Genomic DNA, 14299 nt, shown 5'->3' with positions numbered 1-14299 from the left:
ATCTCCTACCTGCTGTCTGTACTGAGCTTCCTGCAGCGCCTCCTGCTGGGCTTCATGGACTCTGCGGAACAAAGCGAGCTCTGTGGAGCTCACCAATGAATCTGCTCTCCTCAAAAATCCAGGCCTGGAGCGCTGTGTTGGGACTGGCTGCTGATGCTGGCTGGGCTGACCATCCTGGGTGATTGGTGATTGGGGGAAAGAAAACATCTCAAGTGGTGGATACGCACGATACCGAGGGCTCACCAGCTCCTTGGGTAATGTCTTCCCTGGTTGATTGATGTACTCCAAGGCCTTCGATGAGTGGTTGACGTAGTCTGGTGTGTTGGGGAAGGGGGGAGGGACCCGACGGTCCATGGTCACCTGATTGGTTAGAATGGTTACCAGTAAGTCCATGAAAAGTTTTAAGGCATTGATATTGGCATAAAAATTGTTTTGACTTCAGATTTTTCAGTTTACTTAACTTGTTGAGAAGATTATGAATAGAGTGTCTGAACACCTCCTGAAACCTTTGTCTTTCCTGACCTCTGGAGGTTTGTCTCATCTTGTTACAGCGAACTTTTAACATGTACTACATGAGAGCTCTTCCGTAATTAAAAATTCAACAGAATGAGCACTAAAACAACAGACATACACAGTTAGAGACAAGCTGGTAAACATCGTGGATTATTTAGCAGCTAAAGAGCCAGACATTTCCCTCAGGAGTTGGTAGAGACCAAAAACAGAGCTAATAGTGAGAGAAAATTGAACTGATATTTGCCAGGTATCCTGAAACATGGCTCTAAATAAAACAATGCTTCTCTAGCATATTACTTAAAAGGTGAGGATAAGTCCAAGTTGTGTTCACAACTTATTTCTGCTGCCCTCAAGTGGCCCAAAAAAAAAGAGACGAGCTGCTAACCTGGGGGTTGTAGTTATGGTCAAAGTGGTAGGCCTTCTGTGGGATGGCAGGTTTTTGGTTCTGTCCCGACTGGTTCTGGTTGCCTTGTCCTGGGAAGACCAGGTCATCATCTAACATGGGGGCAGACTGTGACCGTGACATGTTGGTCTGCTCCATAGAACCAGGCAACTCTTGACGGTCCAAACTAGTCTGCTGCTCAATGGATGAACTGTAGCTGTCCATGGGGATACTGTAGAGAGAACAGAGAGAGAGGTCAGCTACAAATTTGCAATCACCTCATACTCCTATTGTTAAGATAACAACAAAACTAAACCTACCTATAGACCTTATAGGAGCCAATGTCAATCTCATCAATGCTCTGTGACTTCTTAAACTTGGATCTTGTCTCCCTCATCATGGGGGACAGGCGGTCCGAGCTTTTACTCATCACCACGGTCACCTTGTTGCCCCCGCTGACACTAAGCTGATCCTTCCTGTTCTGCTCCCCCTGATTGTCGTGGTATGTCCAACTTCCAGGCAAAGGCCCTGCACCTTGTTCCATCCTTGGGGCACAAAACAAAGGATAGTGTTACACAAATATGAGCCCAAAAATGAGTTGGACTGGAGCAGTTTTATATTAATATAACCAGGAAAAAAAGATGGGTGAAATTGGGTGCAGTTATGTCTAAAATCAGGTTAGTGTTAGTACCAGTGAGATCAGAAATGAAGAATGGGTCCAGCAGCTTCATAACAATGATTTTTGCACAAATAATATAATTGCATTTTCCTGTAGATTATCTACAACCAACCAGTGATTGCATTAGCCCAATATTTTTTGTCATTGACTGAATCTTCTTTAACAATTACGGAAAAAAGGTTGTTCATCATTCTGACGAATAAGCACACTGAGTGCAATCTACAGTAACTTCAAGTGATTCACACCCCTGTCCAGTTGGTGGCACGTGCATATTAATTAGCTGTTGTCTAGTGTTGTCTTTGTTATCACATGCATGACCTTGTTATCTAGTAGGCTTTAACCATCGCATTGGTAGGCTATATGGTTACATGTTGGCAAGAAGAAGAAGATATACTTTATTAATCCCAGAGGGGAAATTAAATTTTTTCACTCCGTTGTCATATACACACACATGCACAAACAGAACCTATACATACATTAAATGGAGAGATGTCAGAGTGAGGGGGCTGCCCATGAACAGGTGCCCCAAGCAGTTGGAGGTTTGGTGCTTTGCTCAAGGGCACTTTGGCAAACTGACACCTCTCCAGCTACCAGTCCATGCTCCATATTTGGTCAGGATGGGGACTTGAACTGCTGACCCTCTGGTTCCCAACCCAAATCCCTATGGACTGAACTACTGCCACCACCTTGTTAAGAAATGAGGTGAAAAAAGAGGGACTGATGCGGTGGAAAAAAAATCCTTTATCTGCTTTGTGTGGTGTTGACATGAAAAGTGACTGCAGTCAGTGTCTCTATTCTTTTTTTTTTTCCCCATGCCCTTACACATGCATAATCAATGAGCTTCTATTAAGTAATATAAAATGAAAATTAATGAATGAAATGAAATGATATTAACCTAAATATGTCTTATTAACATGAAAAACGAAAATTAAAATTACGGGTTATTATAGATTTTGATTTTTATAACCTTGTTCATCAAACTGACGGACAATGAGAAAATCTGATGCAACCTCTGCTGCCAGCATCAGTTGGTTTATAATACAGCTGTTACTCACAGACTGACATTTGAGATTAGGAGTGCAGGTAAAAATGATTGTCCTTAATTTGTTGATTATTCATCTGGACCAAAAATTAAAAAACAAATAGAAAAAAATCACATCATTAACCTTGATGAAATGTAAATGATTCAGTTTACAAGAATATAAAACAGAGGAATATGTTGTGAAACAGTGTTTAGCATTTTTGCTTGACAACAAGCATAAATATTTAATTCATTATTTGCTGATCAACTTTTCTATTAATGAACTGCTTTTTTGAGTATCTGATTATTTGAAAGTGAAAATAGTCAAAGCTGGAAAGTTTCAAAACACAGGATATTATTACAGAGCACTGTTTCTCTGTTATCTGCCGTATAAACCCAGAAGTACAATAGATTGGCTGATCATAATACTGAAGCTTTAACCAGAAAAAAATACAAACATGGTAAAAGTGCGAATGCAGCTGTGATGGTTTGCTGAAATTAAAACCTGTGGGTCATAAATCCCTCCACATAAACGCGTACACATTTCAGGGTTAACTGTGGGACTGTTGGAGCTCCACTCAGTTACCTCGGGTCCATGTCCTTGCGGTCAGGGTTGGGGCTGGAAGTGGGCGTCAAGTCCAGTTTGGAGGGAAAAGCAGTTCGGTCCTCCAGCGGGCTGGGGGTTCTGGTCCAGTTCTGCCAAGGATTCTGGGAAGGATGTCCAGAGGATTGTGGGTCATTGTCCGGAGTGGAGCGTTGGTTGCCGTGGAAGGGGAGCGTCTGAGTGTCCAGCTCCAGAGGTACTCCTACGATTCGCTCCTGCCTGAGGAGGGGGCGGCGCCCGTGTGTTGACTGGCTGCGAGGTTTGGAGCCCAGAGGTGGGTTTCCCTGACTCCCAGTAGAAGATGGAGGGTCCAGAGGAGACTCCTCAGCATCAAAACCTGTGTTGTCATAGTGAGGGGCCTCGGACCAATCAAAAGGCTCGCTCAGCGGGCGTCGATCCCCGCGCTGTTGCAGGGTTCCTGATGGAGGAGTTTCTCTCTGAGATAGCAGGGGCTTGGAGTCAATGGGTTTGGGGAACGACTGAGCCAGTCTGCAAAGACACAAAATATCAAACACCAATTATGCTGTGGAAAATAATAAAATGGACTGAATTATACTAAAGTGCCATACTTCATCATTATGAGCTGTATATTTAATCAGAGCCGATGGGCACTGGAACAACATAACTTTCTCTCCCTCTCTCTGATGTCTCTCTGGAAGATCAATTTGGCCAACAACCATGTTTGTTGTAATTAATGTTTGCGAGAGCAGCCTTGGACAGAAAATATTAATGCCTTCAACCTCCCTCACTGCAGCTCGCAGTTTGCAAATACCACATTTTTCACAAGTACACAGACTAAGGGACAAGTATACAGATTGTGATCTGTACATCACCCCAGGGCGTGTGAAATGACAACTTTAATGTCAAAAAATACCAAAGCGAGCTTTTAACCTGCAGGGGCTCCTTAGAACGAGGCATGGGAAGAGTGAAGACAAAGAAATGAGTTTTTAACATTATTATAGACGCTCCATTCCACTGATAAAGCAATGGAAAAGGTTACTGTTCTCAAAAAAACAAAAAACACACAAAATATCTGCTCAGGCGTTGTGGTGTCAGAGAGTAAACAGAATAAACAAACTAGTATCGTACAAATCCAACTTTTGCTACGAGACTCCTGAATCGTTAGATCACTGGTTGGGCTTGTGTGAACATCTGGTACATTTTTGTTCCATCATGATATGTTACATGTCATGTCAACTGTTACATATCAAAACAGTCCCCATTTACAAGGTTGTAAAATTGTAGAAAACAGTAACACAAATAGAGAATTTTAGCAATGCAGTGATATTAAAATGTGTAAATTACTTGCCAGTAATACAGCACGCATTCTACTTAGAATAGATGCTGATACAACAGTCTGCACCAACACTGAAAGTTAGAGCTGGACCAGTAATTACCTAGTAATTGGAAATTAGAAAATGCCAAAGATATATTTGAAACATTAAAAACGCCGTTACAAGATCAATTCTCAACTGTAAAATGTCTTCCTCAGCACACATTATGGTCACAATAACAAAACAAATAAACAAATTTGAGGGATTCTTACCAAAAACTGTATGTTTATGTCATGTGTTGATGTTAAAAAGTGGGTGTCTCAAATCTAGTCAATGGTATCAGGCTCCAATCTTCAGTAACATTAAGGCTATATACTGAAAATGTCATAAATATGGCTGGCAGTTTCAGTTGAGCTGATTGTTGTTGTCCATAGCTGCAAGATTTTTTAACAACTTAGTTTCAAAACAAGCTTTGTTAGGGCCGTTTCATAGTCGACGCAGGCAACGCGAGCAAGCGACGCAAGCGACACGAGCAACACACTTCCTTTCACAGTCAACACATTGAACACAAGCGACACGGGCGACACTTGAAATGCAATACATCGCTCGTGCAACAGGGGGTAGCAGAGTCACCAGTACATTCCAGCAAGCTAGTACTGCTGTAGCTAGCTAGTACTGCTATTTTATTAGAGTGCAGGGCACTAGAACTGTCATATAAATGGGTTGCATTATCACCCCCGCTGGCAACGCATGGTGTTACACACGTCGCTGTGTCGCGTATCAAAAGAATGGACAACACATTTTGAGACGCAAGCACGCATCATGGCGTCCCAATGCGTTCGTGTCTGCGTGCCTTTGTCTCGACTATGAAACAGCCCTTAGTTTTCAATGTGATATATGCTATATTATGTATCTAACATCATCGTAAGTGCACTGCAATCAAGGTAACATCTTCAGTCAAAGGACCAAACCTCTTTATTCGCTTCTCTTTATTTGTTGGTATAAAATAATCCTATATATAACACCAATGCCTGGATTGGACAGCTTTGAAACACAGAAGAGAGCTGAGAGTCCTGAACAGAAGTCTGCAGCATCCTAATGAGTCTCTGTGACCTTGACTGAGTGAGCGGAGAGATGAGAGAGACACAGAAAGATGGAGGGAGGAGAGGAAGGATGGAGCGATTGGATAGATGGAAGAGATGAATGATAAATGGAGGAGATTGAAGGGGGTTGAAATCGAAAGAGAAGAAGAGATGATGGATAGTCGGAGGGAGGGACAGCGATCAGTGATGAAATGGAACATGAAGCCGACGTGTGTGTATCTTTGTGTGTGTACCTGTTGGTCCAGTGTGTTTGAGGGGCCTGGTCCTTGCTTGGGGCCGGTAGGGCGGGAGCGTGTGGGTGTGCGTGAGAGAGTGTGTGTGAGTGCGCGTTGCCAGGTGGGTTGGAGGAGCCGGAGGAGCCCTGTGAGGGAGAGTAGTCGGAGTAGGTGGCTGAGGAGCCGCTGTGGTTCAGACAGTGGAGCTTATCCACCTCCTCATCTGTGGACTCTGGACAGAGACAGATAGACAGAGAGAGACAGACAGCTCTGCTCAGTGAAAATGTCACATCCTCTTCCTCATCCTGATAGCCCTCTTTTACGAGTGCTAAAGTGCCTTTGTGTCATGTCTGAAAAGAAAAACCCTGTCTGTATCTGATCACTCTGGATTTGATTTCTTGCCTCAGATCTTTATCAAAATACCAGCTAATAATACTTGTATTGGTAGTGTTTTGGTGACTTAAACCACACTTTGATGGCCATATTTCAAAATGACAATGACAGTAGTTTCTGCTGACTGATTCCTGAAGATACAATGTGGACATCTGAAAAAAAGAAAATGAACACACATGGCTAATTTCTGTTTTGCTTTAATCATTGTTACTCAACATCTGATTGATTTTGTGTTCAAATTTGATGATCTTAAAGGAATACCTCACCCCCAAATGACTATATGTATGTCAGTTATTCACCCTGTTGAATTTGGAAAGAAAATCTTGCATGCCCCCAGAGTGAAGAAGAATCCAAAAACTGAGAAGATTTCTGGATAAATTTACAGGTATGTGTTTTACAACAGCAAAACTACATCTACACAGCTGTTTGAAAACTCTTACACAGCTCGTGCTCAGTACTTCCAGTAACACTTTACTTGAAGGTATCTACATAAGGGTGACATGACACTGCCATAACTATGACATGACACTGTCATGAACTTGTCATGAACATTATGTACATGTCATAAACGTTTATGACTGCTGTCATTAAGTGTCATTTGGTTTTTGTCATGACAGGTTGACATTGTTTGGGTTGTCTTGATTATGACAACTTGACATTAATTAAAGTGACATTACCAGAAGATGTCTTTGTCATTGGATTCTTCTTTCCCGTGGAGGATTGCGAGACAAAAAAGGTTTCTTCACAAATTCATGGTGACACGGGGTGAGTAACTGACATACAAATGATCATTTAGGGGGGGAAATATTCCTTCAACATATTTGCTTTCTGCTATTTCTGCCCAAAGCAACTATTAGCTTGGCAGGGAAACAAGAAGCTCCATGGAAACACAGCCAAACAATGTTTTCAGTGTTTGAACAATACGATTAATTGTTCAACAGATAATAAAAGAAGAATAATAAGACATTTATTATGTAAAACTGTACTCCATGTGCTGCCCAAATATGAGGATTATATTAGCTTGAAAATATGAGCTTTCTGTTTCATAACATTGTAAATGATATAAAACAGAGAGAGAAAGTAATTTAAAGACTTCACCTTTGGGTCTAGGAAATTGAAATGGGCATTTTTCATTGTTTTCTGATATTGTGTAGACTATCTAAAGAAACCTCAGTCCCAGCTCCACATTTGTTTTATGTTTTTGTCTAACATGTAGGTTGAAGCTGAGGGGGCAAAGCTAGTCGAGCTAAGAAATGATTCTCACATGGAAACCAACAGAGCCTACTGTACGATTTCACATTTTTAATCTTGTGTTAAAGATACAGACCCTTATTAGGACAAAGTAATCCTCCCAAATCCCAGCTCACCGCTTGGTTATAGAAACGGAGCTGTGAACTGTGTTGGCAAAGCTTTAAAAGCTAATAAAAGCTACTGTACAGTACAACAGAATCACTAAGTTTATCCAGAATGCTGTTTATCCTGTATACTGTATGAAAGATAATGAAAGGTTGACGAATCACATTTCTTTCTTAGTCTTGTCAGCCGCTTCTTAACCCAGATTCCTGTGGTGCTCTCATTATATGTTTGGACAATATTGAGTCCACTGCACTGACGCAAGACATGGCCTGGTTATAAAACACGGGTTTAACAGTTTTAAAGTCTTTATTTAACCACACTAGTCCCATTTAAATCAAGAAGCTCTTTTGAATGGTGGACCTGGAAAGAAATCAGAACCAAAACAAACCCAACAGTTGCAGAGAAACATAAAGGCGGGGCCAGGGAGCAGCAGGCTCATGAGTCAAACCTATTAAGATCTTGACAAACCAAACCAAAGGCAGCTTCTTATTAACTTCACCACAAGATCCTTTATTAAGAATTTACACTCACCGGGAGAGACAAGCCATTTGCGTTTTTAATCACTTCACTGTGAGTTCCCTGACAAACGAGTAGATTACATGACGGAGCGCTCAGAGCTACAGCTCGTCACTGAGAAGAGATAATAAAATGTTTCGGGATTAAGGCAGTAAATTATTTTGAACAAAAAAAGGATTTTTGATAGGGCGGTAAAATTAGCTCTGGGCTAAGCAGTAAATCTTTAGTTTACCTCGGATGAAATTGAGGCCTTCAGGGCAAATAAGTAAAAAGGGTTGAGCTAAAGGCTGAACACTTCAGACTAAAACGTATATTCACTGTAGAGGTTTATGGTATTCCCTCTCCTTCTCCGTTATGTGCTGAAATTAATCCGCTTACCACCATGATTAATTAGTGGACATTATTACAACATGCCCCAAAGCGCTTTACAATAGACCACATTAAATTACTGTGTGTGCTGCATGTGTCTCCGTGTATGTGTGTTGCTGTACATGTAGAGTATCATACCTTTCTTGTCCTTCCCCAGCAGCACCACCTTTGGTTTGTACATAGGTGGCTCCACCAGGGTGGGCCTCATGTCAGAGATGCGGATGTCGTTGGGAGAGCCACCCATCGAGTCCTGTGGAGAGGAGAGACAAACACCACAGGTTCACATCAGGTAACTACAGTACAGTGACATAATCTTTGACAGCCTAGTTAGGGAACTTACGAGGTAATAGCAGTACAAATTTCAAGCTCATCAGTTTTTAACCTTGTAGAAGATCTGAATAAGGACCTTCATGATTTGAGGCTGCCTGTCAGTCTATGAAATAATGTTAGTTGAAGCTGGTGGAGTGGAAAGCTGTCAGCAATCTAATATAGAGGTCATTAAATGCGCTTTGAAATATTTTTTTTGCATTAATAAATAAATACGGCAAGTACAGGTTGCTGGTTTATTTAAAGGTACCCTGTGAAGTGTTTGAACTCTAGTAGCACTCAAATTTATTTTTAGGAGTGGGTCCCCGCTCACATAGGCAACACAATATGCATTCAATGCAGTAATGTGCCAGAAAAGACAGGGAAGAGGAAGAATCATCTTTGCAAAAGTGTTTTGAGGAAGGAAATTAATTCAACATGTTTGTTAGAAACAATGCATTTTGGTGAGTAACACTGACTGTAAAGGTTTTGTTTGTTTTTCAAGAAAACCCCACAAGGCCTTTGAGTGCTTAATTTCTAGATTGAAATCATTGCTTATAACCCACTCTAAGTGTGTGGTGATGTATTTATCTGCAGAGACTACGTCCTCTGCCTGTATTTTCTTATTTAATTCTTATTTTGTTGTGGTCGGGACACTTATGGGCGTGTAGCTCCCAGCCAAAACCAGCATGCAGATGAAGTCGGGACTTTCTAAAATGGTAATGATCAGGTAGCAGCAGCATGCATCCAAGAGGAAGCTAAAAATAATCACACACAGCGGCAAAAAAATGGAGATACAGAAAGCCAAAACGCCAAGCGGATAAAGCTTGTTCCAAAACAAAAGTGGATCTGGGGTTGGCTTTTCCTTTCACTTTTGTTTGTAAACACTGGCGGTGAGGATGAGAATAAAGAGCGATGAAGAGTTGGTCTTCTTTTTTTGTTGGAAGCTTAGTTGGCTTGCTAAAGTCTTGACTGTTTGAACAAAACAATGTAATGTTCCAGCAGTAGTACATTAGCTTGCAGTGTATGTACAAGCAGTGTAGGGAGGAGGGCCCTATATTACATTTACAAACAGTAAGCAACAATTCCTCCAGATATGTCTGAATCTATTGTGTGTGTGTGTGTGTGTGTGTGTGTGTACGGCACACTATGTGACAAACCTCAGAGCTCTCTGTCAGGTCTTCTTTGTCCTTCCTCTTGGGAATGTCAATGCCAGAGTTATGCATTGATCCCTGATCCATTAGCTGAGACTGAGAGAAGTCCTGCATCTCTCTGTCTGTCACCTGGAAAACACACACACATACACACACAGTTAATTTGTGCTCAATCCTACAGATACACTGGTTTATACTATTCAGTATGGTGACACTGAATGTATTTGTGCGCACGCATGTGTGTTTCCTACCTCTTTCGGAGGCAGGGGCCACGGTGGTTCGTACTGGTCTTTGCTGAGGTGTGTGTGTTCCATGTTGGTTCCTGCCGAGGTGGCAGTGCCTGTGCTCAGCTGGTGCTGGTGCTGGTGCTGGTGTTGATGCTGGTGCGGGTGCCCGTGTCCGGCGTGTACGCTCTTACCCACGAGGCTTTGCACTGACTTGACCATGTTCTTAAGGTCCTCAGGGTAGGGTGTTGGGTAGCGCTTGAGGTTTATCTCCACCTGCACACAAAGAATGGAAATGGGTTGAGTGTACACATGCAAATGAAGGACACACACTGAGTAAGAATGTGGTGGGAATGTAAACATGAAACTACAAAACATTGCAAACAAGACATGAGTACAGTTGAAAGATTATTTAATGATGTCTCTTGCTAGTATTTTGTCAGTCACTGCTAATTTGAATACAGTCACTGACAGACAAAACACAAGCAATTTGGGGAGAACTGCAGGTTACTCAGCAGAAAAATGTGTAAATCTCCTACATCCTTTAACAATACTAGTTACTAGTGCTTCATTGCCACTCCAATACTGTGCCTGACATGATAAATATCACAGATGCAATACATACAGCAAAGAAATACAAAGATAGTAGAGGGTTGAGAGCAATGCAAAAACTGGAGTCATATAGTTGCTCCCACGGTCTTGTACCTTTGACTTTTCCTCATTGAGACAGATATTTTCCAGTACATTTGCTCACTGTTTGTACTGATGATTCAACATGGAGAATTTCATAATTCAAGAGTTGGAGGTGCTCCAGCAGGCCACTCAGTTAACGCTGTCTTTGTAAAACTTGGATATAAACCATGGCTGCCTCATATGACCCCTTGTGCTCAGTTAGTCTTAGGACAGAAAGACAGACAGACAGATGGGTGGACAGGGAGACAGACAGATATATATAGACAGACAGAAACAGAGAGATAGAGAGCTGACCTTGACCTTCCCAGAGTTGTCTTCCTCTTCTTTCTTGTCCTCAAAGTCAAAGGCCACGGTCATCCTCTGCTGTCTCTGCTCCTCCCACAGAGTAGGATTAAAGCTGTCACTGTCTGACTGGTAATCTGGACACACACACACACACACACACACACACACACACACACACACACACACACACACACACAAACAATGAGGGCAGGGTTAAAACTGCTATTATACAGTAGGTCTGTGGATTGTCAGACTAACACTGATCCATGCACAAATACTGCTGCATTCAATTCAGATGTACGTTCACAACCACACAAGTAACACACACATTCATTCATGCATAAAAACACTGTCACACATGACTTCAGAGCACATGACATCCTATAATGTGACAAATGCTAATGCTGTTATGAAGCTAAGTGCATTGAAAAAAAATACACAACATTGACCTTTTTAAATGTCCTTAAACCATGTCTATCCATTCATTATGACACACCCACAGACACACACCCACACCCACACAGTTTGTACCCTCGTCATGTCGCGGTTGCTGAGGAAACATGTAGTTGGTCAAAACCTTCTGTTTGGTTTCAGGGTGGGCTTCTGTCTGCAGTGGGATCAGAGCCTTAGACTGCAAACACAGACACACATTTATATTAGTATTCTTCAGGGGATGTTTACTGATCACATAAGTCCTAATTTAAACCTGAACTTACCTCTAATTCTGAAAGACAAAAAGGTGGTTGTTGAATATCTGATTGACTGCAGGAAACTTAAGTTTATTCAGAGCTTGACTTGAAACAAAACCCGCCTGACTAACAGGTGAGAAACAGCAAAAGTATTCATGTAAATCACTTGGAAAGAATTTGCAAATCAATTTCCCCAACGGGAAAAATGAAATTCATAGAGGGGAGACACTGATTCCCACTTTACATTGCTAATACAAATTGAATTTTGCAATCTGAACAGTGAGTCAAATGAATTGTCAAATTGCCTCTTTAATTTCCATATTCACCACATATAAAAACATTGAATGATATCTATTTAAATGGTAATATGCTGTAAATATAAATGGCAAAGCACACAGAAAGTCAAAATATATTAATGCAATTGAATTGTCATTTTCTGTTTTGGTATATGAATTAAAGAAAGCCACTCATAAACCCTTTTGCACTTCAGTTTTGTTGACAAGAATTTTCTGGCTGTTAAAGTTGCCAGTTGTAATGCATGAAATGCCAAGTGCAAAGGACATCACTGAATCTGATCTTGAATTTTGTTATATGCCTACATGAGAGCCAACTTTAAATGTAAATGAAAGACTGAATTGCCATTTTACAAATTACATTTGAATTTTAAATGTCTTCTTCAGCAGTTTAAATTGGACCCGGTGTTGTTGTGACTTCGATTTTATTCATTTAACAACTTTGATTAAACTTTAAATGTCATGAAGGATATTTTTGTATTATGAAAGACACTAGAGCTGACAACAAAATAACACATGGTCATAGATGGAGCAATAAATCTACATACTTGATTTACACCACTGTATGATACTAGTGTCACATTATCTGCACTCTCAATACAAATGACTAGACAATGGTTCATTTTATGGACATTTACATGCAGTGGTTATCTGTTTAATATGAATCTTTACAGTGTCCGTGTGTGTTTGTGCTGCAGACTTGTTAGCGTGTAGAGAGGAGAGAGATACCTGATTGTCAGAGAGCCAGAGAGCTGCCAGGTCCTTCAGCTTAGTAAAGGTAAACGGTAGATTCTTTAACCTGAGAGAGAGAGACACAGAGGGAGGGAGGGGGGAGAAATAAAAGAGAGATGTTCCTTATGCCCACGCACTGTACAGCCTGCAGAGCACGTAACCATGGCAACACACTCACCCATTCCCATGGTAACTGCAGGCCGTGAGAGCAGCTACAGAAGCAAAACGACCATTGAGAAAGTGTTGCCTGCATGTGTGTGTGTGTCTGTGTGTGTGTGTGTGTACCTTTTGTCACTACTGAGTCATACTTTGGTCATCTGCGCGCGTGTGTGTGTACCTGTTGTCACTGAGGTTAAGGACTCGTAGTTTGGTCATCTGTCCGATCTCATCAGGAAGAAACTCCAGTTTGTTGGACCGCAGCGACATTACCGTCACATTCTTACAGTTACCGATCTGAAACACAGACACACACACCGACCATCAGATCACATTACAGTTAAGTATTGCAACGAAAATGATCCGCTGCAGGAGGGACAAGCTACATTACAGAGATGTGTCTGAAGGATATTAGGGCTGCAGCTATTGGTTTCCTTGATACATTGCTTATTTTCTCTGACCAACAGTAGAAAAACAAAAGAACCAGCAAATTTTCACAACTGACCCTTGGCTACATCCCACCCCTTTTACACAACCTGGCCAATCATCACATAGCATCGTCCAGACAGTTGTCAGACAAGAGCGTGACAACTATACAGCTGTGATCCGTAGGCTCTCATGCAATTGTTGCAGATTTTCTTTATTTTCAGGCTGGTTTTGCAGATTTCAAGCTAAATGTCGTGCATGGAAAAATGGCACCCGTTATCCTGAGAGGTTGGAAGGAGATATATGTAGGGTTAGCTAGCTACTGAAGGTATAGCCTACTGAATGTATCCAAATGCTGCTTTTGCTTTTTAATGATTATAACAGTGAATAAAGACCCACCCTGCTTTACACGAACAACGGGGGGAAACAAGGAAACTGTCAATTTTCAACCAGCTGTGTGTCATTGCAGTGTGTGCAGATGAACAGTGTTTGTTAGGGGATTAGGGGAGCCAAACACAACTCATCTGTGCACACTAAAATGGCACATAGCTGGTTGAATATTGGTTAAGTTTCCCCTTAATTTCATTGTCTTGATTGCCAGGCAGTGGTTCACTTTTACACTGTGATCTGAACGTCAGACTTTAGCTTATATCAGTTTTTGCTGCTGAGTGAGTTTGACATCACAAACACTCCAGTCTTCTGTCCGCTTCTCTCTGAACCCCTTTAAAAAAATTGATTAAAGTTCTTCAGGGAGTGCAGTTTTAGTTAAAGTGTGGGCTCCATATTAGCTCAGACAGCTTGATGGACCATCACAAAGGTGCGGGGCTTAGGGAAGGATCATTTGAGAAGCTGGTAGCAGTACATTTATAATATTTGTTGATTCAAAAATCACTCAAATAATTAATCGACTTTCATA

The 14299-nt window shown here is 41.4% G+C and overlaps 1 protein-coding gene across 1 annotated transcript in view; it reads right to left on the bottom strand.

Moving 5' to 3' along the window:
- lrrc7 (leucine rich repeat containing 7) overlaps nt 1-14299 on the bottom strand; it is a 97359-nt gene that overhangs the window by 24609 nt on the left and 58451 nt on the right. The window contains exons 13-24 of the mRNA XM_050055949.1: nt 13139-13254; nt 12799-12868; nt 11619-11718; nt 11097-11221; nt 10137-10385; nt 9892-10014; nt 8564-8675; nt 5810-6023; nt 3182-3688; nt 1216-1440; nt 899-1127; nt 10-360 (exon numbers count right to left, since the gene is read on the bottom strand). Coding sequence (XP_049911906.1) covers nt 10-360; nt 899-1127; nt 1216-1440; nt 3182-3688; nt 5810-6023; nt 8564-8675; nt 9892-10014; nt 10137-10385; nt 11097-11221; nt 11619-11718; nt 12799-12868; nt 13139-13254 — 2421 coding nt within the window. The remainder of the gene's footprint in view (nt 1-9; nt 361-898; nt 1128-1215; nt 1441-3181; nt 3689-5809; nt 6024-8563; nt 8676-9891; nt 10015-10136; nt 10386-11096; nt 11222-11618; nt 11719-12798; nt 12869-13138; nt 13255-14299) is intronic.

This window comes from Epinephelus moara, chromosome 10 (assembly GCF_006386435.1).
Source record: "Epinephelus moara isolate mb chromosome 10, YSFRI_EMoa_1.0, whole genome shotgun sequence".
NCBI lineage: Eukaryota > Metazoa > Chordata > Actinopteri > Perciformes > Serranidae > Epinephelus > Epinephelus moara.
Note: the sequence above shows the minus strand (reverse complement) of the source record. Positions and strands in the feature narration are given on the sequence as shown.